General features: G+C 36.1%; 2 protein-coding genes, 1 long non-coding RNA gene and 2 pseudogenes across 3 annotated transcripts; 3 read left to right on the top strand and 2 right to left on the bottom strand.

Annotated features, from left to right (window-relative positions):
* Positions 1–212: 212 nt before the first annotated feature.
* LOC110420781 (uncharacterized) lies at positions 213–692 on the bottom strand. Its single transcript, XR_002445565.2, has 2 exons — positions 605–692; positions 213–497 (listed from the first exon to the last, which is right to left on the bottom strand). It is a non-coding gene; the product is annotated as an uncharacterized LOC110420781 (long non-coding RNA).
* A 972-nt stretch (positions 693–1,664) lies between these two features.
* On the top strand, positions 1,665–5,128 carry LOC110420774 (receptor-like protein 7). The gene has a single exon (XM_021434142.1). The coding sequence runs from the start codon at positions 1,931–1,933 to the stop codon at positions 5,123–5,125; it is 3,195 nt and encodes a 1,064-aa protein (XP_021289817.1). The 5' UTR covers positions 1,665–1,930; the 3' UTR covers positions 5,126–5,128.
* A 1,298-nt stretch (positions 5,129–6,426) lies between these two features.
* LOC110420642 (receptor-like protein 6) lies at positions 6,427–10,046 on the top strand (annotated as a pseudogene).
* Positions 10,047–13,109: 3,063 nt separating this feature from the next.
* LOC110420703 (protein trichome birefringence-like 34) lies at positions 13,110–14,910 on the bottom strand (annotated as a pseudogene).
* A 6,862-nt stretch (positions 14,911–21,772) lies between these two features.
* On the top strand, positions 21,773–25,680 carry LOC110420369 (receptor-like protein 7). Its single transcript, XM_021433654.2, has one exon. It carries the CDS (start codon positions 22,159–22,161, stop codon positions 25,534–25,536), a length of 3,378 nt encoding a protein of 1,125 aa, XP_021289329.1. The 5' UTR covers positions 21,773–22,158; the 3' UTR covers positions 25,537–25,680.
* The last annotated feature ends 683 nt before the right edge of the window (positions 25,681–26,363 follow it).

The raw sequence follows: 26,363 nt of genomic DNA, 5'->3' as shown, positions 1-26,363 counted from the left end.
CAATGAAAATGAATTGATCAGAACAAAACATAATTCAAACTCTGGCTCACAATCTGAATTCAAGTTCCGTATTCATCATTATATTCCTGTCCAGTTACCCGCAAAAATGAGAAAGCAGAGGCAGGCAGAGAAATGCTTCATGGAGCCATTTCCATGCATTTGCCACGCATCAACATTCCCAATCAAAATAAATCATCATAATAAAACAACAATAATAACAAATACCCATTTCATTGAATCGATCAAACTGTTCTCAACAATTGAAAAAACTGAAACACTCACTGCCAGATTAACGCCAACTTGAAAGACCCAGATACAAAGAAAGAAAGAACGAAAAAGAGCTTCGAAACTGAAATAAAAATGACAGGATGACTAGACCCTAAAACTGCACTGACACTGAAACCCCGTAGAACGGGAGAGATTGCTCCTGTCTACTTGGATCTCTGCCTCATCTTTCTGCGCTTTCTCTTCAATCTTCTCATACGCTTCTTCTTCCACTGTTTAGAAAAACAAAAATCATCCAATAAATGACAAATTAAAAACCAACCAAAAACTCATATTGACGTAAAACATTCAGCTTGATGCTTTTTCCTTTAGAAATTACCTTGGCTCTCATGGTGATGGAATGACGAAAAGCAGTCTCCTTTTCCTTTAGTTGCTGGAGAAACACTGGCTGACAAAGGGGCGGCGAGGGAGAGTCCGCCCTTTTACACAGTTATATATAAACCCTAGGGCCTGATTTGACTGACCCAGATCCAATTTCAAGAATGATGGATTAATTGGGCCGGAAATTAGACCAGTTGTTTTGTAACTGGCCCAAATGAATTAATAAAAATAATTTCTTTAGTATAATATTTTATATTCTCGTTGTTAAAAAAATGTTATACTCTGAATAAAAATAACTAAGAATACAAACAGTATTTATTTTTAAAAAGTAAGAATTATATATATATATATATATATATATGAATTTTACGGATATTGCACTTGATATATATAATCACTAATTTTGTTGCATCTAAATAAAGCATGCTAAACATTTTAATACAAGGCAATCAAAAGCATTTCTTAAATTTGAATGTCTAACTTAAATTAAGCAAAGTTGATAATATTTAATGAAGTATTTAACTTAATGATTTATTTATAATTTTTATTTTTTGATAGTAAGAATCAATTTTTTTAAAAAAAAAAATAGTGAAGAAAAACCAAAGTCATGACACCTCTGACATTGATAATTTAACCAAAACCAATAGTACGTTTGATACGGACTCCCCAGCTACCACTAATAATTTCTAGCATTAATGAGCATAGAAAGAAAGGAGAAGAAGGAAGCAATTGCTGTGAACATTCATATCGAAGACTTGTCACTTGACTGATTATATCAGAATTTCCAAGCTCACAAGACAATTGGAAACCTACAGCAAAACAAAATTAAAAGTTTGATAGTTTTTTAAAATTAGTGAGATTTAAATTATTAACTTAAAATTAATAAAGTTAATAGCAGTCAATTAAATAAATATTTACCTTAATAACAAAGAGTAACTATTAATTAATAAATAATGATACTTTTGATATATAGATAATTTAATTAAGTCAATGGTGCTTTTGATACGGGCGTCAACTTGACAAGTTTGCAATTTTCTTCTCCAATGTCCATCGACTGGTTGAGTCTTCCTGCAATGCGACTGTGCAGGTCGTGCTGCGTCCATTACGCTCTACACGACAACAACCGAGGATTTTCCTTGGTAAGAGACTGCAGCTTTCCCTTCGACTTTCTTTGGTCTACCGTTTCCGTCTGCACGGCAGCATTCTCTTCTACCATGCAGCTTTCTTGCTCCCTTTTTATTGTGAACATCCGGTACGTCCAACTTGATAGTTCAGCAATCTGTAACTCTCCAGCAGGGCCCGTGTGTTTCATCCCCCTCACAAAATGTGGATTTCACTCGTTTCATGGCTCTTCTTCATTTCATTTGTAGCAATTTTCTTTAGCATTAACGCAGTTTCGGTTTCTGGCCAATGTCAAAGCGATCAGCAAGAGTTGCTGCTCGGATTGAAAAACGACCTCAATTCTACTTTATCCGTGAAGCTGGTGAGGTGGAATCAAAGCACGGATTGCTGTTCTTGGGATGGTGTAAGCTGCGATGTAGGTGGTCGTGTTATCGAGCTAAACTTGAGCAACCAATCAATCTCCGGTGTGATTGACAATTCAAGCAGCCTCTTCAGTCTTCAGTATCTCCAGAGTCTAAATTTGGCATTTAACAGATTCAACTCCACTATTCCTTCTACGTTTGATGAGCTTGCAAATTTGAGTTACCTAAATTTGTCAAATGCTGGCTTCAAAGGTCAAATACCTCTGGCGATTTCACGAATGACAAGGTTGGTTACTCTTGATTTATCTACGCTAAACTTCCTTGGACAAGTTTCACTGAAGCTTGAAAGCCCAAATCTACGAATGCTCGTCCAAAGTCTCACTATGCTAGAAGAACTGTACCTTGATGGCGTGAACATATCAGCGCAGGGAAAAGAGTGGTGCCAGGCCATATCTGCTTCATTAAGTAAATTGCAGGTGTTGAGCATTTCTAACTGTTATCTTTCTGGACCAATTGAACCTCAGCTTCAAAACTTGAAGAATCTCTCTGTTATTCATTTGGACAAGAACAATTTGTCTGCTATGGTTCCAACATTCCTTGCTAAGCTTTCAAATTTGACTTCCTTGGGGCTCAGTTCGTGCGGCTTGCATGGACTATTTCCAAAAGAGATACTCCAGGTAAGAACGCTACAGTCTCTTGACATATCCGAAAATGAAAACCTTCAGGGTTTCTTGCCAGAATTCCCTCATAATGGTTCTCTTCGGATCCTAGTGCTTAGCAAAACAAAGTTTTCTGGATCATTACCACTGTCCATAGGCAATCTTGTGAGCTTGACAAGATTAGACCTTTCCTTCTGCAATTTCAGTGGAGCAATTCTGCATTCGATCCCAAATCTCCAACAGCTTGTTTATTTGGACTTGTCATTCAATAACTTCACTGGCCATATTCCACCATTGACTATGTCCAAAAATCTTGCCAATATAGACCTCTCTCACAATAAACTGACTGCTCAGATCCAATCATACAACTGGGGAAGCCTTCAAAATCTTACTTATATTGATTTAAGTCACAATTCACTTCATGGGAATATTCCCTCCTCTCTTTTGGCACTCCCGTTGCTGAAGAAGGTCATGCTTTCCAACAATCAATTTGACGGTGAAGTTCCTAGCTTTCCAAATGTGCGACAATCTTTATTGGATACTCTTGATCTCAGTAGCAATCAACTGCTAGGGCCTATACCCATGTCTGTTTTTGAACTCAGTGGACTTCACATCCTGTTGCTTTCTTCCAACAAGTTTAATGGCACTATATGGCTGGGAGACATTCAGAAGCTTGTCAACCTCTTACATCTTGACCTTTCACATAACAACCTGTCTGTCAATGCAACTGGCAGCTATTCTACCTTGTCGTCCTTCCCCAAAATTAGTAGATTAGCACTGGCTTCTTGCAGACTGAAAGTGTTTCCTGATCTAAAGAACCAATCAAGACTAACCTATCTGGATCTTTCAGACAACCAAATTTCAGGTGAAGTACCAAATTGGATTTGGAATGTTGGCGATGGCTTTCTCCGGCATCTGAACCTTTCATTTAATCTGCTAGTGGGTTTGCAAAAACCTTATCAAATGCCTCCTCTCTATCTCCTTGACCTGCATTCTAACAATCTCAGTGGCAATATCCCAACTCCGCCTGCATCTGCAATCTATCTGGATTATTCAAGAAATAATTTTACTTCATCTTTACCACCTAACATTGGCAGCAACCTGTCATACACTATTTTCTTTTATCTCTCAAGCAATGGCCTTACAGGTTTCATTCCTGATTCAATATGTGATGCTGTTTACCTACAAGTTCTTGACTTGTCCAACAACAATCTGAATGGTAGAATACCAAATTGTTTAATTGCAAGGGAAGCATCTCTAGGGGTACTGAATCTTGGGGGCAACAGTCTCAATGGCAATATTCCTGATGCATTTCCAAGACATTGTTCCATACAAACACTAGATGTCAATGGCAATGAGCTTAAAGGGAAGATTCCAATATCCCTTTCTAGGTGCGAAAAGCTGGAGGTGTTAGACCTTGGTAACAATCAGATCAATGATTCCTTTCCTTGCCATTTGCAGAGTATATCCACTTTGCGGGTTCTGGTTTTGCGATCAAATGAATTTTATGGGAAAATTGGTTGTCTAGGAAGTAAGGCCCCCTGGCCGAAGCTTCAAATCGTTGACATTGCTCACAATAGTTTTAGTGGAAGACTACCGAAGCAATTGTTCACAACATGGAAGGCAATGATGGTTGATGACTATGGAGCCCAATTAAGTGTTAAACACATTCAATTTGAGGTTCTACAACTCAGTGTACTTTATTATCTGGACGGCGTAACAGTTACCAACAAAGGTCTAAATATGAAGCTGGAAAAGATCCCAACTGCTTTCAACTCCATTGACTTTTCATGCAACAAATTTGAAGGGCCAATACCAGATGAGATGGGAGAATTCAAAGCGCTCTATGTTCTCAACTTGTCGCACAATGCTCTCACAGGCGCAATCCCACCATCTCTTGGAAAGTTGCATCAGCTGGAATCCTTGGACCTCTCAAGAAATAACCTGAGTGGCAGTATTCCTCAACAGCTGGTAGACCTAAATTTCCTTGCAGTCCTTGATGTCTCACACAACCAACTGGAGGGAAGTATCCCAGCTGCAAAGCAATTTGCAACATTCGGAAATGAGTCCTACGAAGGGAATAAAGGACTATGTGGGTATCCTTTGACGAAGAGTTGCAAAGACGCCAGCAATGGCCAAGATTCACAATCTGATTCTGATTCTGGGTGTCAAATCGACTGGGACATTATAAGTGCTGAGGTAGGATTTTTCTTTGGGTTAGGAATTGTCATTGCACCTCTTATCTTCTGGAAGAGATGGAGAATATGGTATTATAAGCACATAGATCGTGCTCTTCTCAGGCTTTTCCCTCGGCTGGTTCTCAAAAACAGAAATCATGGAAGGAGAGCTCACCGGAGTCAGGGGAGGAGGCTCTAGCAAAGCAGGGAATCAATGAAAAGATTTTTAGCTAGTTCCTATGTTCTATTTTCCTGTTTTTGGTTTTTGTTTCAATGGTAAGCAGTTTTTGCTGCTTCTCTTTCCACCTTTTGTTTTTGTTCCTTTCAACAGGTTTATCCTGATTGCTTTGAATAAAAACAAATTAAATCATCCCAAAAATACAAAAATGAAATGTAGCGTCCTCTTCACATTGGGTTTGAAACTAGGCTAACATTCTTTCAGTTTTAAGCAAAAAAAAAATCCTTTAATTTATCTTAATGATCATCCTTGCATGATAACATTAATATCAGAAGGCTCATTAGGATATTTATGTAGAATGATATTTGTCATAGAAGCAAAAAGTTTATGGCATAATGCTTAAATAAGCTTTTAAATTATTTTAAAAAATTTAAATAAATATTTACTCTTTTATTGTTTTTAATTAAGTTTTTATATTTTTATTTTAAGTCAAATAAATCTTTATGATTAATGATTAATTAATTATAATTAGTTAAAATATCATTTATCATTTTATATCTATATGGCAATTACATGATGTTAATGTAGAGAGTAAAAAATGTTATATGGTCATGTTATTATATTAAATTAACATATTACATCATCATCAATTATAATATGTTAATATGTCATGCCAATTCTATGTAATATAAAATTATAAATGATATTTTAATTAAGTCAATAATTAATCATAAAAATTTATTTGATTCAAAATAAAAATATAAAGATAAATTTGGTTTAAAATAAAAATATAAAAATTTGGTTAAACTTAATTAAAGTATAAAAACTTATTTAAATTTTTTAAAAATAATTTATAGATTTTTTTGAAAAATATTCCAAAATTTATATGTTGTTCCTATCTTTATTGGAAGTTTACCAAATAGTAAAAATGATTACAGACTCCAACCGCTTAGATTGACCATGCAGCAGAACCTCAGCTCCCTCTTCCGTGAAAAATTGACATGGTTTTGGCTTAAATCAAATCCAAAGTAAGTTGTATTCGAAGCACCCAAAATCTGAAGACGAAACTTTTGATTAAACTATTTTAGTAGTAATTCATAGGAAAGATTTTTTGTCAACTTGATAAAGGAAGGATTGATAGATTTCGTAAGGATCCGATTGGAGTGCTGGAGTAATTCTCGCGGAATGATTTATTACTTGGTTCTGCTAGTAACCAAAGCTGGATATGTTGGGCCAGAAATTGGAGGAGTTGTTTGTAACTGGATTTTCTTCCATAACAGACTTACCGTATTCTTCGTACTCTGTGGCTTTCTCATCGACGGATTTTGGTATACTGTTACCAACAACACGGCAGCATACTCCGGTCGCGTAGCAATCTGTGACTCCAGTTTGGCTCATAAATGAGGATTTCACTCGTTTCATGGCTCTTCTTCATTTCATTTCTGGCAATTTTCTTTAGCATTAACGCAGTTTCGGTTTCTGGCCAATATTGTCAAAGTGATCAGAAGGAATTGCTGCCCGCATTGAAAAATAGCCTCAATCCAACTTTATCAATGAAGTTGGTGAAGTGGAATCAAAGCACGGATTGCTGTTCCTGGGATGGTGTAAGCTGCGATTCAGGAGGTCGGGTTATCGACCTAAACTTGAGCAACCAATCAATTTCCGGTGTGATTACAATTCAAGCAGCGTCTTCAGTCTTCACAATTCCGGAGCGTAAATTTGTCATATAACAGATTCAGCTCCAGTATTCCTTCCAGGCTTGATAAGCTTGCAAATTTGAGTTACCTCAATTTGTCAAATGCTGGCTTCAAAGGTCAAATACCTGTGGCGATTTCACCAATGACAAGGTTGGTTACTCTTGATTTATCTACAGAATGGATTGTTCCAGCATTATTGGAACTTCAGAAGCCGAATCTAGTGATGCTTGTTCAAAACCTCTCAAGGCTGAAAAATCTCTATCTTGATGGCGTAAATATACCAGCCAATGGAAATGAGTGGAGCCAGGCTTTACATCTTTTCTGCCTAATCTGCAATTGTTGAGCATGTCCTGCTGTTCTCTTTCAGGACCTATTGATCCTTCCCTTGCCAAGTTTAAGTCTCTCTCAAAATTAGTTTGGACCAAAACAATTTGTCCGCTCCATTTCCGAAGTTCTTGGCAGAATTCCAGAATTTTACTTCCTTGCATCTTAGTGCCACTGGCTTGAGTGGAAGACTACCAGAAGAAATCCTCCAGGTACCCACATTACCGACTCTTGACTTGTCATACAACTTCTTACTTGAAGGTTCTTTCCAAAAGTCTCCTCTGGATGCTTCTCTATAAACACTGCTGCTTAGCGACACAATATTTTGGGGCCAGGAATTACCAGAATCTATTGTTAACATTGGACAATGACAAGAATAGATTGAGTAATGCAACTTCAATTGGCCAATACCTGAAACAATGAGAAACTTAGACAACTGATATATTTGGATTTTTCTTGGAATAATTTCTCTGGTCCAATTCCGTCATTCACCTCACTAAGAAACCTTACAGAACTAAACCTCGCTCACAATCAGTTAACTGGCTCTATTCTTTCCACTAACTGGTCAAGCCTAGTGATTCTTGTAAGACTTGACTTACATAACAACTCTTCATTGCAACTGTCTCCACAACTTGTTTCGGAATCCATCTTTGAAGGAAATCCACTTTCAAAACATCATTCACTGCTGGATTTAGTCAGGTCAACGACGGATTTCTTCAGTACTTTACACCATTGATCTAAGTCGCAGTAAGTTTCAAGGGGCAAGGGCCATTTCCTATGTTAGTATTTGAAATCGAAAGTCTCACGATCCTATCACTTTCTTGGAACAACTTCAATGGCTTGATACCTTTGACTGCCTTTCAGAAACTGCGGAATCTTGAAATTCTTGATCTTTCATGTAACAACTTCTCTGTTGACTCAAGTGCTTTGCTGCCTTCCTTCTCCAACACACCATATTGGAGTTGGCTTCTTGCAAAATAACAAAATTCCCTGATTTCTTGTAAAACCAATCCATGTTAGCCCACCTAGACCTTTCAAACAACCAGATTCATGGGGAAATACCCAATTGGATTTGGCAAAGCAAAGATCTTTATCAATTGAATCTTTCTCTGAACTTTCTTGTAGAACTTGAAAGACCTTTGCACATACCTTCGTGTTTGAGTGTTGTTGACTTTCATGGCAACCAGCTATAAGGGCAAATCCCAAATTTTCCACCATATGCCATCTATCTGGATTGCTCAAACAACAATTTTAGCTATGTTTTACCACCTGAGATTGGTGACTACCCCAATTTGCTTCTTTTTTTCTCCCTTAGGTAACTTTTACGGAAGTATCCCCACATCAATATGCAACATTTATACTTCAAGTACTTTTTTTAAAGATTAAATATGTGGTGTATTTATATCAAAGGGGAACCCATTTACACAAAAGAAGAGGGAACCTAGCAAAATCAGACCAGGATCCTTCTTTAGAGCTAACGTATAAAAATTGGCCAACAAAAACTAAGTCCTGTACAAGAGATTTAACAGCAAAAAAACAGGCAAAAAGCCACAACCAGGCCTAAAGCAAAAAGAGGTAGAGGGAATAGTAAGAGAGGGGAACATAACCACTGTGAGTCTTTCATCCTCCTGCAGGTCGTAGACTTTTTCAGAGCATAGTAGCCCAAGAAAGCGCTCTGTCATAGAGGCATGCATTAAACCCAGCAACAAAAAGTAGTAGACAAAGAGAAGCACTATCCAAACAGTTAAGGATAAAGACTTAGAAGATAATATTCATCAACCCTGATTTAGCAAAGTTGTCTGCAGCCTCATTATATGACCTTGAGATGTGCCTAATCTGCTAGCCACTAGCCACTCTGTTTTTGATTGAGCAAATTTGAAGAATAAGTTGTCGCAGTCGCCATGGGTTGTACTAGGTTCGGATACCCAAAACACCAATGTTTTTGGAGTCAAATCGATGATGATGCTTTAGAATTCGCCCAGAAGAGGCTGCAAATAGAATCACAGCCTCTCTGACTGTCAGAACTTCAGCTAGGTAGCATCACCCCTCCAGCTTTCTTGGAAAAAACAAGCTTAACAGTGTCATTATCATCCCGTAGAATTCCTCCAATTCCAAGAGGCTCTGGACAACCTCTAGCTGCTCCGTCTATGTTGAACTTGAACCAACCTTCAGGAGGACACTCCCATTGAACCTTAGGTTTATTTCCCTTCCTTGAAATGGGGGCCACAGCAAAGGATGGGTCATTAACAATGTCAGTGATGGATGCATTAGTATCAGGCCATTTGGATTTGACCCAACATGCCAACCTCAATTTGATGATTTCCATCGCATTTGCAAGATCCCAAGGTTTTCCATCAAAGATCATTTCATTTCTATAAAGCCAAATGGACCAAGTGATGATAAAAAATGACATTCTCCACACTTTCGTTTTAAAAATACTTACGTGTAGAGAGTTTCATGTCTTAAAAAACGTGATAGCAGTATTTGGCATGTAGGTAGAGATATTCCAATCATCGCACCATGAGCACCACAATTCCTCAAGTACTTGATCTGTCAAATAATTCCTTGAATGGACCAATTCCTCGATGCCTGATTCAAATGCTTCATTTGAAAACAATGGGGGATTATGTGGGCCTCCTTTAGAGGTAAAATGTCAATCCTCACCAACTTTTAAAGATAGCCCTTCAGATTCTGGGACTGGGAGCCATATCGATTGGAATCTGTTTGAATGTTGAGACAGGGTTTTTCTTTGGTTTAGGAATTGTCATTGCATTCTCATCTTTTGGAAGAGATGGAGGATATGGTTATTAAAGCACATTGATCGTGCTCTTTTTAGGCTTTTCCCTCGGCTGGTTCTCAAAAACAGAAATCATGGAAGGACAGCTGATCGGAGTCAGGGAAGGAGGCTCCAGCAACAATGAAAAGGAGCAAGGAATAAGTGAAAAGATTTTTGGCTTTCTTTCCAACCTTTTTTTTTCAGTCCTGTAACAGGTTATCCTAGCTCTTTGAGTAAAAACAAATTAAATTATATCCCAAAAGCAAAAAATGAAAAGGAGGGTTCTATTCACGTTGTGCTTGAAACTAAGCTACCATTCTTTCAGTTTTAGGCAAATAAAAAATGCTTTCACTTCCCTAGCTGATCAGACAATTTACCCAGAATGATACTTGTGGTAGAAGCAAAAAATTTATTTAACACATGCCTAATCATAATCAATTTCACACGTTCCTATCTAGATTGAAAGTTACGAAATAATAAAGATGATTACTGACTCAACCGCTTAGATTGGCCAGGCACCAGAACTCAAGCTCCCCTCTGTGAAACATTGACATTGTTTTCCTTACGTTAAATCTGAGGTAAATTGATTCAAATTACTAGAATCAGAAAGGAAACTTTTGCTTAAAAGTTCTTAGTAGTAATCATAATATATATTCCCTCAACTTAATATAGGAAGAATGGCTGATAGATTCAGAAGGGAAAGTATTGGAGTTGTAGAGTGACTCTACTGGAGTGATTTTATTACTTGGTTCTGCTTGCATCGATGAGAAGCCAGTTCCAGTGCGCTACCGGTTAGCCAGTTCCAGATGCCATCAGAAGTCTCCTGCTCCTCTTGACTAGAGACTTTAAATGGCACAATGGCTGCGGTTTTGAATGACAATCCACAAGCTTTTCAATATATATATATATATATATATATATAGAATCGTACTTATAAATAATTAGAATTAAACATATAATTAATTGTTACAAATCAAAAGTTTGTACTATGTAATTACAATTATATAATGATATCGATTCTTTCAAAAAATTTAAAGTTCTATCCTTTAAAAGGAAGTTCTGGTTTTAAAGTTTTGAATATTTACAAAAAATATTCTAATAAAGCATTATTATCTACCTTTGTTCTTTCCTGGAAGCAAATTTGGATTTAAGTCTTAAACATTGAAGGATTGAGTTTGGACAAAATCTATGTTCCGGGTTAGTAATGACCCAAAATTTGGCAGTGATGAACAAGAATTCAAGGACCAGAGTCTTGTGATTTCGTCAACCTTATAGTTCACATTGTGAGTGGAATTTTCAACATTTTCCTCACTTTTAAAAACCATTTTCCTCACTTTCAAAAAGCAAAATAGCCCGTTTCCCCTCTTTACAAAACATAATTATCAAAAGATTAAATTAAGATTAGCTGGCAATCAGTGAAAGAAAAATAATAAAAAAACCAAAGTCAATGATACTTTTGATGTGGATAATTTAACAAGCCAACTTGATCATAATTCAATTTCACATGTTCCTATCTTGGTTGGAGGTTTACCAAATAATAAAAATGATTGTTGACTCCAAGCACTTCGATTGGACCACGCACCATAATTGTTTTGCCTCGGTCAAATTCGAAATAAATTGTATTGAAATTGCCTTGAATCAGAAGATGAAACTTTTGTTTAAAACTTCTTAGTAGCATTTCATAATGTAGATTTTTCGTCAACTTGATGTTGGAGTGGTAGTGTAATTCTCGTGGAGTGATTTTATTACTTTGTTCTGCTTGCATCAATGAGAAGAAAAGCAAATGCAGGAAAGCATCTTTACTAAGGAAAAGTTGAGTCACAGCACAACATAAATTGGTACTTAGGATCCTAATCTAACTTCTTTTGTCGTTAATTCATCCAATAAAGCTGCAGTGCAAGAGTCAAACAACTTGACTAATTTTGTTTCCGGTAGCTCTGCTTGTTTCAGTGTAAGGAATGCCCGAATGCATCTTTTTGGATAGCATTTAGATATGATTTGCCATAATAAAATATGGATTCGTCCTATCATGCCATTCAGTAGACCAATCAGGTCAAGTCGTTCCCATGGTCCCCGTGGAAAATCAGCTTTCTATGATGTAATTGCAAGAAATTAAGAATTCATTTTAACAAAGTGATGTGTCCCTTTAACATGTAAAATCTTGAGCATAGCAAGAAAGACTATAAAGTCAGTAACAAAAGGTCTATGGAATTATTTCAGGGTTCTGTCAAGTCGTGGAAAGCTGATTAGAAAATGGACTGCTACTCTTAATATGGGCATTTAACCAAACTTAATTATCCAAAGAAAGATCAACTTTCAATCAAACTTGCAATTATTGGTGTATTTTCATAAACTTATCTCTTACCAAACTTCATTATCCAAAGAAAGATAAACATTCAACCAAATTTGTAATTATTGGTGTATTTTCAAAACCTTATCTCTTCATATGAAAAGTTACCAATAAAATGTTATGTTTTGTGATTATTGAAAAGTCACATAAATTGAAAGGTTATCTCACATCTTTTGCTCCAGAAAAGGGTGCACAATGCCAAACTACAACGAACTTAGCTGTGCCTTTGCACACACACTTGGAGCATCTTTACCATCCATTCCATTTTCGAACAAATTTCTGCAAACATGGATCCAATTGTCAATATCGAGATTCGTGTGCACATTCGCACACAATTCAAGTGGATTCAAAAAAATTTTCAGAGTGGTGTTATAATTAAAATAATAATAAAAAAAATTATACAAGGTAAGTTTTTAAAAAAAGGAGTAGTTTAGATTTTGATTTTTTTTTATAAAATCTTAAATTATAAAATTTTTTTTTATCTTTTTATGTAATATTTAAATATTAATATATAAATTATTTTTTTATAAATTTACTTTGATTTGGAGTTTTTGACTATTTTTTGTAAAATTATAAAAAAAATTAATGAGTTTATTAATATTATTAACGGTACAAAGCTCTAGAATAACTAATATACCAAATAAAAATTTTTAACATTTTAATGAATGAGTGGTGTCATCTCAATGTAGATGATAAAGAGCTCAGATAATGATATAGGAAGTGATACATCAAAGTTATTTGTAGATAATTCTGGGGCAGTCGAGATGATCTTCTCCAAGTCAACAGAGTGGGGCAATGCTAATCTAGCTGAAGTGTTGGCCATCCGAGAGGCCATGATGCTAGTATGCAGCTTCTTCCTAGGCATCGAATTATGGCGTCATCATTGAAAGCGACTCCATGAATGAGGTCAAGGGGTAGCTGATCCTGCTGTTGCTCCATGGAGGTTGAGGAACATTGTGTTGCAGATCAAGGCTTTGAGATCAAAGTTACCGGGGTGGCAAGAGAGACACATTATGAGATCTGACAACGAAATGGCAGACAACCTTGCGAAAGATGGGGTTGAAGGAGTGGGTGATCTCCTTCGCATCTATTCCTAGGATGTTTTGTTAACGATGCCAGTTCAGGGTCCAGGATCTCGATAGCCCTCGAGTGAAATGGCAGACAATCATGAAGCATCAGGTCACGTTTTCACTGGCATTTTTTTGCAGCCAGTTTTGTTTCCTGGCCTTACCTTAAGCCAGATTCTGTTTTTACATGGGCTCCCTGTCTTTATTTTTTTTTTTACTTTTTAAATAAAAAGATAGTACACTAATCAATGAATTAGTACGTGACTCTTAATTTTGATCAAAGAAATTACTTTCAAAAAAAAATCTTTTCTTACAAAGAATTAACTTTTTTTTAGGAAATTCGAGAAGATTTGTACATAGGAAAGTTTATAGTACTATGGAGATATAGTTTATAGTACTATAAACTGGCGAAGAAATAACAGGTTGGTGACATGCTACGTGTTACTATTGAGGTGAACCTCCAACCACTGACATGGACATCTCGTACACTCTTGGTGACATGACTGCTTTATAAATCCCATCTTCATGGCTGAAAAATCCCCACCTAATAATATCAGACCCACATCGAATTAATCTTTTGGTTTTGATTAATTATAAGTTGGAAAATGTACTTACAAGACCCTCATTTGGCGTCTTCTTCAGCAAGGATAGGTATTGAAAATGAGAATATCTGCATCTGTCCAATGCCTAGCATGCTTTTCAATCGCCTAGACTCTGACAATTCGATCTGGTACCCGATGGTTCACTGGATTTTTCGAGTTGGATTCCACCAGCAATGGAGACCAGTAGAATTCGATTGTTGCATTATATTCTTTAATAACATGAATTAGTAAAATTGTAGCCACTGTAGCAAAAATGACACAGCCAATGAGATTAAAAAAGAAAAAGAAACACTTTGTTGGTATATTCAACTGCAAAATCTTTTTGAAATATTAGAGAGTACTCACAACGGCCTTGAAAATGTTTGTTAAGCCATTGTTATGCATGAAGGCTGGAGGGATGGCTGAATCCACCAGACAGACCATGAAAACCCATTGGTTTCTGTTGAGCAATTCCCCGATGAAAACAAGCCTCTTATTCCTAAGAGGCCCTAGCAATGCTGTAACATGTAGCCTTATTAACATAAAACAAGGAAACATTCCACAAAACTCAAAAACATTGCCAAATGCAATCTTAAAACCATCATCATCCCTGTTTTTATATGATATGGAATAGAAAATTAACAAAAGAGAATGAAAGAAACCTCGGGTGGTCACACCGGTGAGGTTGCCATCTCCGGAACTGATAGTTAAGGTCCTTTCTCCCGAACTTCTCACAAGCTAACTGATTAGACATAAATGTGCATTCTCTCTCTTTGTATAGAGGGTAAGATTCATTATCATATACCCATTTCCCTGAAAATAAATTGCACCTTGACGTCAAGCTGCCACCAAAACTTTCATGTATATCTCGTACTCGAAAAGTTGTTCATTTCTTTGTCTCAGATAGATAGCGTCAACGACTACAATGGCAATGAGAAGGGCAGAAAGCGATTGGAAGCTGGCATTGACACCCCATGCTGCAGAAACCATAACCTGTTGTTTCTTCGCCATATTCTCCGATCTCTGCCTTGTGCATCTGATGAATCGGCTCCCCATCTCTCTGTTTCCTCCTCATGAAGTTAATTTCCAGCGGTTGGTGGCAATCAATTTTCACAATTTATTGTTTTGCCTTGGATTTGGAGAAGTGGAAGTGCAAATATCCGATAGGAGATTTGCAGACCTTTCTTTCTTCTCAAGATATATAGAGTGAGTTAATTTTCTTCAAAAGATTGCATTTCCTCTTTTGTTATCAAAAGTAAGCAAAACCAGTGAAAAGGGTATGGCACCGAGTATGCATTACTGCCATTGAGAAATGGGAAACATCCTCTAAATTAAATTAGGTTCTCACGATCATGGGCTTCCCAACCCCATGGAGTTATGCCAGAGATAACTATTGATGTGCTTCACCAACTTATAACAGCTTTCTCTCTCATTATTTGAACATTTTATCGGGATAAGATTTGATCCAAAAAAACCTTGATACCCTTAATACACATAGTAGGTAAAGGAAAAAAGGAAAAGAACATGAAAAAATAGTGTAATGAAAGTTACAGGCTAATTAAAAATTGTCAAATTCGTAAAATTTCTATTTTGATCTTACCATCCGTTAATGCCTTTGCTTTTATGAAAATATGTGTACATTCGTGATAGAATAATATGACTTGGAAAGTTAAAATAGTAAAAAGTAAAGCATCCTTAATAATTTTGTTTTCTGCTGCTCTATTTGTTTAAGTGTGCACGAATGCATCTTTCCCGATATATTAAAACAATGTCATGACTTGATATTAATGTGCTTCTATTGAGTTTTAGATTGATTAAATTTTAGATTTTCTTTAATTAAGATTTTTATTTGTACACAATATTAAATAATTGTATAGTTTTAAACTTCTTATTTCACATTAAATCTTAGTCACATTCTACTTTAGACTTTTATTTTATAAAAGTAAATCTCTCAACTTTGAAATTGCAAGTAGTGCTTTGAGAGCTCTAGAGAAGGGACATCTTATAATTTTGTCTTTTGTTCTAATTAGAGCTAGAGTGATTTAAGTGAGTGTTCTTGGGAAGTTATTAAGCAAAGGTGTACAAAGACCTTGGGTTAGTTTAAAGAATCATAGAGGTCAATTTATTATATTTTAATTTCTCATAAATAAAAGAACAGTTTCACTCTATAAATGTAGGTAAGTGGTCGAACCACGTAAATTCTTGTGTTTTTCTAATTGTTTAATTTCATTGGGTTTAATCTTTATTGTTTTTGGGGTAATTTTCATAACAAACTAGTATCACAGCTTTGGATTCTGTAAATTCAAGATTCAACAAGGATGTCAAAAGTTACTAATTTTATGAATTTTTCAATTGAGAAGTTTGATGGAAAAACTAGTTTCACGTAATGACAAAAAAGATGAAAGATCTCTTTGTGTAGCAAGGTTTGATGCTCCCTTTGCTAGGAAAAGAGAAAAAGCAACTAAATGACATGAAAAATGTTGAATGGGTAGTTGGAGCAAAGATGTGGGAGCACTGTTCGACTTGATATGGAGATAATGTGTTTAACCATGTTATTGATGAAGATTTTGCTCCAATATTGTGGGCAAAGTTGGAAAAGATTTACTTGGTAAAAAATCTTTGTAACAAGTTACAGCTTAGGCAAACATTGTCTCACTTAAAGATAAAGGGGAATGGAAACCTCATAAAGCATATAAACAAATTCAAAGCGATCATGAATCAGTTGAAGAAGGTTGATGTGAAGGTGGAGGAAAAGGAAAAGGCACTATTGTTCCTTACTTCGCTCCCAGACTCCTATGAGATATTTGTGGAATTTTTGATATGTGAGATGGATACAATAACGTTAGAACAAGTATAAGCAACGTTAATGTCTCGTGAAGCCTGAAAGAAACATAAGGAAGGGAGTAAAGATTCAAATAGCTTGGCATTGGTAATTGAGGTTCGTAGGAAGAAGTCAATCGGCATGGGATCTAAGGGTGGCAAGTCTAAATCTAATAATGTTTAGTGCTTTCAATGCAAAAGGTATGGACATATTAAAAGAAATTGTCCTACAAAAGATGATAAAAGTGATAAAAGTAATTAGAACAAAGGTGAGTATGTTTTTGTTGGCGAAGGTGGTGAAAGTGATGTCTTTGCAATCTTAAAAAATATGGATGCAAATTGTGATTGGTATTTAGATTCTGCTTTTGCCACTTATGTATGCTATCAAAATGATTGTTTTGATTTATTTCAAGAAGGTGTAACTGGGAATTTAACTTTGGGCAATAAGTCAATAATGAAAGTCATGGGTTCTTGACTAATAAAAATCAAAATGTTTGATGTGGTTGTATGCTCTTTGGGTGGTGTAGCCTATATTCCAAAGATGCGTAAAAATTTAATATCATTAAACTTGTTAGACTCCAAAGAGTATGAATATTCTGCTTGTAATGAAGTGGTAAAAGTCACACAATACCACATGATCTTGATGAGAGGTAATTTGCATAATGGTTTGTATCGTCTAGAATGTGAGGCCTCGACGAGATGAGAACAATGGACAGGACATGGTAACTACTAAAGTGAGATTTCATTTATCGAGTGATGAAAGGTTCTCATGGCATAGACGATGGTGAAAAGATGAAAAATCCTGCCACTAGTGATTTAGAAGAGTCGTTGAGGTCAGTAAATTAGTCCCATTGACTTTATGGCTACACAGGTGCATGGCCATTATGTGGAATCAAGTGTTGGACCATACTTGATTTGGTATGTGTAGTCATGGTAATTTTAAAAGCCAATGGTTTGGAAAGTCTTATGCTTGGAAAGTTGTTAAAGGTGTTGGAAAGTAAGTGGAGTTAAGAAGTTGCAATTGGATGCGACTGGTTGAAGAGGTTTAAGGAGTTTGAATTCAACTTAAAGGTGGAGATTTGTTGAGTTTTAAGTTGATTAGAATTTTAAATCTTATTTGATTAGGATTCTTGTTTGTGTACAATATTAAGTAGTTGTATGATTTTAAACTTCTTACTCTACATCAAGTCATAATCACATTCTACTTTGAATTTTTATTTTATAAAAGTGAATCTCTAGGTTTTAAAATTATAAGTAGTGCTTTAAGAGCTCAAGAGAAGAGACACTTTGTAACTTTGTCTTTTGCTCTAGGTAGAGCTAAAGTGGTTTCATTAAGTGTTCTTGAGAGGTTATTAATAAAAAGTGTGCAAGGGATCTTAGGTTAATTTGAAAAACCATAAAAGTTAATTTATTATATTTTAATTTCTGAATAATAGAAGAATGGTTTCACTCTATAGACGTAAGTAAGAGATCGAATCACATAAATTTTTGTGTTTCTCTGTTTGCTTGATTTTTCTAAATTTTATTTTATTGTTTTTTGAGCAATTTTCCTAACAGCTTCTATATGGTATCTATTCCAGCAAGCAACACGCAGATTTACAAGCATTTAGATACGATTTACCATAATAAAATCTGGGTTCGTCCTATCGTATCATGCACTAGACTGATCAGATAAGTAACCGTAAGAAATTAAAAATTTATTTTAACAAAGTGATGTGCTTGTCTAATGTGTAAAACTCTTGAAGCACAGATAGAAAGGCTGTAAAGTAAATAATTTTGCCATGTAATGCCAAAAGGTTTATAGAATTATTTCAGGGTTCTGCCAAGTCGTGGAAAGCTGGTTAGAATATGGACTACCACTCTTGATATGGACTTTCAACCAAACTCATTTAGCTCAAAAGGAAAAAAAGGCAAGCATTCAACCAAACTTGTAGTAGGTAGGCTAGCAATTTACTCTTGCAGTCTCCTCTGATCATCCAAAGTCTTGCAGATTGCAGTAATTGGTGCCATAATCATGACACCTTAATAAATTCCCTTCATGCCAAAGCTTCAAACCTCATCTTCATCAGTTGCTTTCCCTCTGCTATTCGTGGTCTACAAAGCAGCACATCCCTGTAAGATCAGTTTTTGCCTTTAGTCTTAAACGTCAGTTTCACTCCAAAACTTGGTTCCACAATCATCTAATCAATGGAAACTCAATACTCAGCTACTCAGTTAATACTATATTTAGTATAAATTATCAAAATTTTGTTAATAAACAGTAAAATCCAAAATTAAAAAAAAATATTTATCCATTGAGTGGAAAGCATTCCAATCCGGCACAGATTGAGATGACAGAACCTGGTTTCTTCTGGAGCAGGATAGCTTCAAGTCAAGGACACCCGTTGGGGCCGTAACATCCAAAACCTAACGGGCAGTGAAACTTGCTTAAATGGATTCGAGAAGGTCCCCAATCCCAGCAGAGCCCTGGAAAACGTGGGGTAGATGATGGGCCTACTTGGGCAGAAAAGTCTCCCCATTGTCCATTGTCTGCAATCTGGTGTGAATCCATGGAAAAAGTGTACCCTACCTTTAAACAATTTAGTCGTTTAACACGACAAATTTCTGCCTACTGAACCATTTGATCTGCTCTTTCATGGTGGCTAATCATGATTTATTATCATGGGACCATTTTAACATTTCTTTTGTACTTATTTCTTCGTGTTTGCTTTTGTTGTACGTTATGCTTTGCTGTCCTTTGTTTTCTTCTTCTTGGTTTGGATGAAGTAATTTCTGATTATGGTTCATCTGACGGCTCTTGTTTACACTATAAACTAGTTTAATTGACTTTGATGAATTTTTTCAATGATTGCATACTTTTTCCAATTGAAGTACTTAGAATATAAGTTACTATTCAAAATTTCGTATTATATAATTACAATTATATAATAATATGGATTCTTTTAAAAAAATTAAAGTTTTATTTTTTAAAAAGAAGTTTTGGTTTTAAATATTTACATATTTAAAGGAAAAAAATTCTAATATTGCATTTATATATACTCTTTTTGTTTCCTAAAAGTAAATTCGGATTTAAGTCTTAAATATTGAATTATTAAATTTGGACAAAACCCATGTTCCAGGTTAGTAAATTCTCAAAATCCATGATGAATCAAGACCCAAAATTTGGCAGTGAAGAACAAGAAAGAATACAAGGAACAGAGACCTGTGACTTAGTCAATGTTTTCCACTTGGTAGTTCACATTGTGAGTGGTACTCCCAACGTTTCCCTGACTTTTAAAAAAGCAGAGGGTGATGCAGATTTTGTCGAATTACACCAGAAACGTCAACATCTTCAAGCTTATGATCATGATTCGTTACAGCATCCGTTCCATGTGAAGAGTTTTTGACAAAATCCTTCTCTCCTTCTCTCTCTTTTTGTTAAATCCATATTGATTGCTTGTCTATCAGTTGAGTTGTTTCTTTCAGCATTTGGCTCCTTGGCTGTAACAAAAAAATACAGAAGTGGTTAGGCCAGGGGCCATTGCCCTGAAAAACAGTAACAAATTGGTTAGTTTTTCTAGCACCAACAAGAAGGAAAAATGGTGGATGCCTGAAAATGATAGTAATTTGATTTAAGTTCTTTGTTCTTCTTGAGGACCTTTGACTTCCCTTTCCCCTCTTTACAAAATAGAATTAATAAAAGATTAAATTCAGACTAGCCGGCAACCACTGAAGACCAAAGCATTAATTATTGAATGCTCATGAATTAGTCTATATAACACTATATATATATATATATATATAACATAATATAAGAATTTTGGGATGTTTTTTGTGGGGTCGGTTGCATTTAGGGTTGTCAACAGGGAATTTTTTTTTTCTTTAGCTTCATTAGGGGTTTTTCCCCTCATTGAGTGATGGGGTTTTGGTTCATTCAAAATTGAAGCTAACAGTACTTCCGTGTATTGAGAAATATATTTTTTTTATAAAATAAAATATAAAAAAATATTTGGGGATTTTATCCAAGTTTTAAGTGAAATAAATTTTTAATTTTTAATTTTTAATAATACATGATAGGGATCACAAGGTGGATTAATTTTAAATAATTATAAAGGCATAAAATAAAAAAAATTAATTAAAATTGAAGATCATTTAGAAAATTTCATTGTTAAAACTAAAAGAAATTAATAAGTATAATTAATATTCATTTTATTTTGACTTTAAAAATTATTTATTTTATTTTAATAATTTTATTGTATCAATTACATAGCTTATCAATAATTTCTTTTAAAATATTATTTTTCTCAATATGAATTTGATTTCACTATTAGAATCATATAATTAACAAAATATGATTACATATATCAACATTAGCATATATTAAGATATAAAAAATCAACCGTTTTCAAAAAAAAATTATTTAAATAAAAAATTTTACTTAATAAGAGATGAGAAAATATTTTAAAAAAATAATTAGCTTTAATTTATCATTATAAGTATTATTTATAATATCTTTAAATTTAAAATTATTTCTCTTTAATTATTATTATTATGATTTATAATATTAAGTAATTTAAAAGTATTTTTAATAAAAAATTCAACACTCAAGCGAAGCGGGGCACCACTCTAGTATATACAAAACCAAATCCTCAATTCCTCATGAGAAGACTACAGCAATCATATGAAAACAAATTCCCATCCATGTGAAAAGGAACAAAAGGCAAAACCCCTGTTAAATGACTTAATTTCAAGGTTAAAAGTCATGATTTATTTCATTTTCAAACTTTGGGAATAAGCAAAAAAATGGAAATATTGAGATGGCAAAGTTTAATTACTGTAAACAGGACTTGGTAAGCTTCCATTGTAGTTAGTAGGCAATGACTTCATGCAATCAGAACTGGTTGAAAAAGGCAACAGAGAATGGGCAGAAAGAAAGCCATGTTCTAAAATGTGGTTTGTCTTCTATTAATTTATTCAAGGATGGTTAGGAGCTTTAAATCAACACCAGTCAATTCTTTGGTTTGATTTTTCTAAGTTGGCTAAAGCTTGGAAAAGTAGGAAACTGCAGCCCTTCACAAAGTCTTCAACCAATAATCATACTAAAGAAAAGCCGACAAGAAACAACGCGTCTTTGTACAGAGTGTAGTGATATGCAAAAAGCCTTGCAACTAGAAGAACAAACACACGGAGCTACGCGGTTTGCCTTTGACGGTTCTCTGTTTGCTGACCAACCCAAATTGCCTGCCTCTCCCTTGCTTCTCCTCTTCTTTCTTCTGTCTCCCCCATTCCACATTTTGGGTTGCCTTCCCGTGCCAAATCGGGTGAGTGTTTGGTCAGTCACCACTCGAACAGGTTACGCCAAAAGCTCATGTTTGTGGGCCTGCACCCTCCTCAACCAAGTCCCATTGCTATCTTCTTCATAATTCTTACTTGCATGGATATCTCCGGTTACCGTTAGGAATGAGGATTTCACTCTTTTCATGGCTTTTCTTGAATTCGTTCATAGCAGTTTTCTTTAGCATCGCTGTAGTTTTGGTTTCTGGCCAATGTCAAAGCGATCAGCGAGATTTGTTGCTCCGATTGAAAAATGGCCTCAATTCTACTTTATCTGTGAAGTTGGTGAAGTGGAATCAAACCACGGATTGCTGTTCTTGGGATGGTGTGAGCTGTGATGCAGGTGGTCGGGTTATCGCCCTAAACTTGAGCAACCAATCAATTTCCGGTGTGATTGAAAATTCAAGCAGCCTCTTCAGTCTTGAGAATCTCCAGAGTCTAAATTTGGCATACAACAGATTCAACTCCAGTATTCCTTCCAGACTTAATGAGCTTGCAAATTTGAGTTACCTCAATTTGTCAAATGCTGGCTTCCAAGGTCAAATTCCTGAGGCGATTTCAGGTATGACAAGGTTGGTTACTCTTGATTTATCTACGCTAAACTTCCCTGGACAAGTTTCATTGAAGCTTGAAAACCCAAATCTACGAATGCTTGTTCAAAATCTGAGTATGCTAGAAGAACTGCACCTTGATGGCGTGAAGATATCAGAGCAGGGCAAACAGTGGTGCCAGGCCATATCTGCTTCATTAAGTAAATTGCAAGTGCTGAGCATGTCCAACTGTCATCTTTCTGGACCAATTGAATCTCACCTCCAAAACTTGAAGAATCTCTCAGTTATTCATTTGGATAAGAATAATTTGTCGACTGAGGTTCCAAAATTCCTTGCTAAACTTTCAAATTTGACTTCCTTGCGGCTCAGTTCGTGTGGCTTGCATGGACTATTTCCAAAAGAGATACTCCAGGTAAGGATGCTACAGTCCCTTGAAATATCCGAAAATGAAAAACTTGAGGGTTCCTTGCCAGAATTCAATCATAATGCTTCTTTTCGGATCCTAGTGCTGAGCAAAACAAATTTTTCCGGGTCATTACCACGGTCTATAGGCAACCTTGTGAACTTGACAAGATTAGACCTTTCCTATTGCCATTTCAGTGGAGCAATTCTAAACTCAACCTCAAATCTCCAACAGCTTGTTTTTCTGGACTTGTCATTCAATAACTTCGCTGGTCAAATTCCACTATTTGATGTGTCCAGAAATCTTGCATATATAGACCTCTCTCATAATAATCTGACTGGTGAGATCCAATCATCTGACTGGAAAGGCCTTCAAAATCTTACTCACATTGATTTAAGTCACAATTCTCTTCATGGGAATATTCCCTCCTCTCTTTTGGCACTCCCGTTACTGAAGAAGGTTATGCTTTCCAACAATCAATTTGACGGCAAATTTCTTGACGTTCCAAATGCGCCACAATCTTTATTGGATACTCTTGATCTCAGCAGCAATAAACTGCAAGGGCCTATACCCAAGTCTGTTTTTGATCTCAGCAGACTAAACATCCTGTTACTTTCTTCCAACAGGTTCAATGGCACCATACAGCTAGGAGACATTCAGAAGCTTGGCAATCTCACACGTCTTGACCTTTCACATAGCAAGCTGTCTGTCAATGCAACTGGCAGCTATTCTACCTTGTCATCCTTCCCCAAGATTGCTAGACTAGAACTGGCTTCTTGCAGGCTGAAAGTGTTTCCTGATCTAAAAAACCAATCAAAACTAACCTATCTGGATCTTTCAGACAACCAAATTTCTGGTGAAGTACCCAATTGGCTTTGGAATGTTGGCAGTGGCTCTCTCCAGTATCTGAACCTTTCATTTAATCATCTAGAGAGTCTGAAAAAGCCTTATCAAATGCCTAGTCTCTCAGTCCTTGACCTGCATTCTAACAATCTCAGTGGTAATATCCCAACTCTGCCTCCATCCGCGAGCTTTCTGGATTATTCAAGAAATAATTTTACTTCTTCTCTACCACCTAACATTGGTAGCAACCTGTCATACACTATTTTCTTTTCTCTCTCAAGCAATGGCCTTACAGGTGTCATTCCTTATTCAATATGTAAAGCTAGTTACCTGCAAGTTCTTGACTTGTCCAACAACAATCTGACTGGTGCAATTCCAGAATGTTTAATTCAATGGGCAACATCTCTAGGGGTTCTGAATCTTGGCAGCAACAGTCTCAATGGCAATATTCCTGATTTATTTCCAAGTGATTGTTCCATACAAACACTAGATGTCAATGGCAATGAACTTAAAGGGAAGATTCCAAGATCCCTTTCTAGGTGCAAAAAGCTGGAGGTGTTAGACCTTGGTAACAATCAGATCAATGATTCTTTTCCTTGCCATTTGAAGAATATATCCACTTTGCGGGTTCTGGTTTTGCGATCAAATGAGTTTCATGGGAAAATTGGTTGTCTGGAAAGTAAGGCTCCCTGGTCAAAGCTTCAAATTGTTGACATTGCTCACAATAGTTTTACTGGAAGACTACCAAAGCAATGCTTAGCAACATGGGAGGCAATGATGATTGATGACAATGAAACCCAATTAAGTGTTAAACACCTTCAATTTGGGTTTCTACAACTCAGTGGATTGTATTATGTGGACGGCATAACAGTTACCAACAAAGGTCTAACAATGGAGCTGGTAAAGATCCTAACTCTTTTCACCTCCATTGACCTTTCATTCAACAAATTTGAAGGGCCAATACCAGATGTGATAGGAGAATTCAAAGCGCTCTATGTTCTCAACTTGTCACACAATGCTCTCACAGGTGCAATCCCACCATCTCTAGGAAAGTTGCAACAGCTGGAATCCTTGGACCTCTCAAGTAACAACCTGAATGGAAGTATTCCTCCGCAGCTGGTAAACCTTAATTTCCTGGCATTCCTTAACCTCTCACACAACCAACTGGAGGGACCTATCCCAGCTGGAAAGCAATTTTTAACATTCGAAAATGAGTCCTATGAAGGGAATAAGGGACTATGTGGCTATCCTTTGACAAAAAGTTGCAAAAATGCCAACAATGGCCACAATTCACAATCCGATGTGGCAGAAAAGAATGAGAATGATGAATTTGATTGGGAGTTCATATTCATTGGGGCGGGGTTTGGTGTAGGAGCAGCAGCAGTCGTTGCACCATTAATTTTTTGGAAGAGAGCAAGCAAGTGGGTCGACAACACTGTTGATAAAATCCTTGGAATAATCCTGCCAAAGGTGGGTCTGATTTACACAACTCCAGATGACGCAGAGAGTGAGGAAGACAACACAGAAAATGACGATGAAGACGAAGAAATCAAGGACAAATATGGAGAATTCCGCGGGAAATATTGTGTGTTTTGCTCCAAACTTGACAAAACCAGGACGAAGGCAATTCATGACCCAAGTTGTACCTGCTATGATTCCCCATCTCTATCTCCTTCTTCTTCCACCTCTTCTTCATTTTCTCCTTAAACCCTTTAATTTTATTTTTCTTCCTTTTGTTTCTTATTTTGTATATAGATACAGAAAGAATCAACCCTGGAAAGGGGGTGATGAGAAATGAACATGTAATTTCGGGTATTGAGTAAATAATTCAAAACCAACTTTTGCACTCAAGCATTCTCACAGTCACAGGCTCTACCTTCCTGCTGCTTAACTCCCCTCAAAACCAAATGCAGAATACGACAAAATAGCAATGATTTTCTTTCAGGAATTTCACCGAACACCCATAGATGATAAAACAAACCATGAAATTTAAGCACAAAAGAGTTCAGAGTTCTCAAAACCAGTACCTGAGAAGCAACTAACACTGATTTTGGGACAACCACATTAGCAACATCCCATTCTCTTTACCTGTATAAATCAAAGGCCTTGAATCCGTGTATGCTCCTCCAAAAAACAGCGTACTCCTCTTTCCCTTCCCTTCTCACGCCATTCCCGCCTAAAAACCGTTTCTCCCTGTCTTTCGATCCACGGAACGTGGCCTTTGGTGAGGGAATGTTGGGCCTGTCCATGTTCTAAGTTACCTACGGCTTTCGAGTCCATTAATTAGTTATGCTCTTTGATTGGGCTAAGCTCATCTTATTTTCGAATGTGGGCTAAACTAAAAGAGTCCAATTAGAGTAACCAGAAATAGCAATTCATTTTTGTGTGAACAAATTCCAAAATGAAATTTCTTTAGCTGACTTGGAGTTTTGGACAATTTACTAAAATAATAGATCAAAGCCGACTGAATTGGATTAATTCGGAACGATTTTTTCAGTTTCGGTATTAATCTATTAAAAGGGTTCAATATTAAC

Source organism: Theobroma umbraticum, unplaced genomic scaffold (genome assembly GCF_002168275.2).
Source record: "Theobroma umbraticum cultivar Fairchild unplaced genomic scaffold, ASM216827v3 scaffold_86.0, whole genome shotgun sequence".
Lineage (NCBI taxonomy): Eukaryota > Viridiplantae > Streptophyta > Magnoliopsida > Malvales > Malvaceae > Theobroma > Theobroma umbraticum.
Note: the sequence above shows the minus strand (reverse complement) of the source record. Positions and strands in the feature narration are given on the sequence as shown.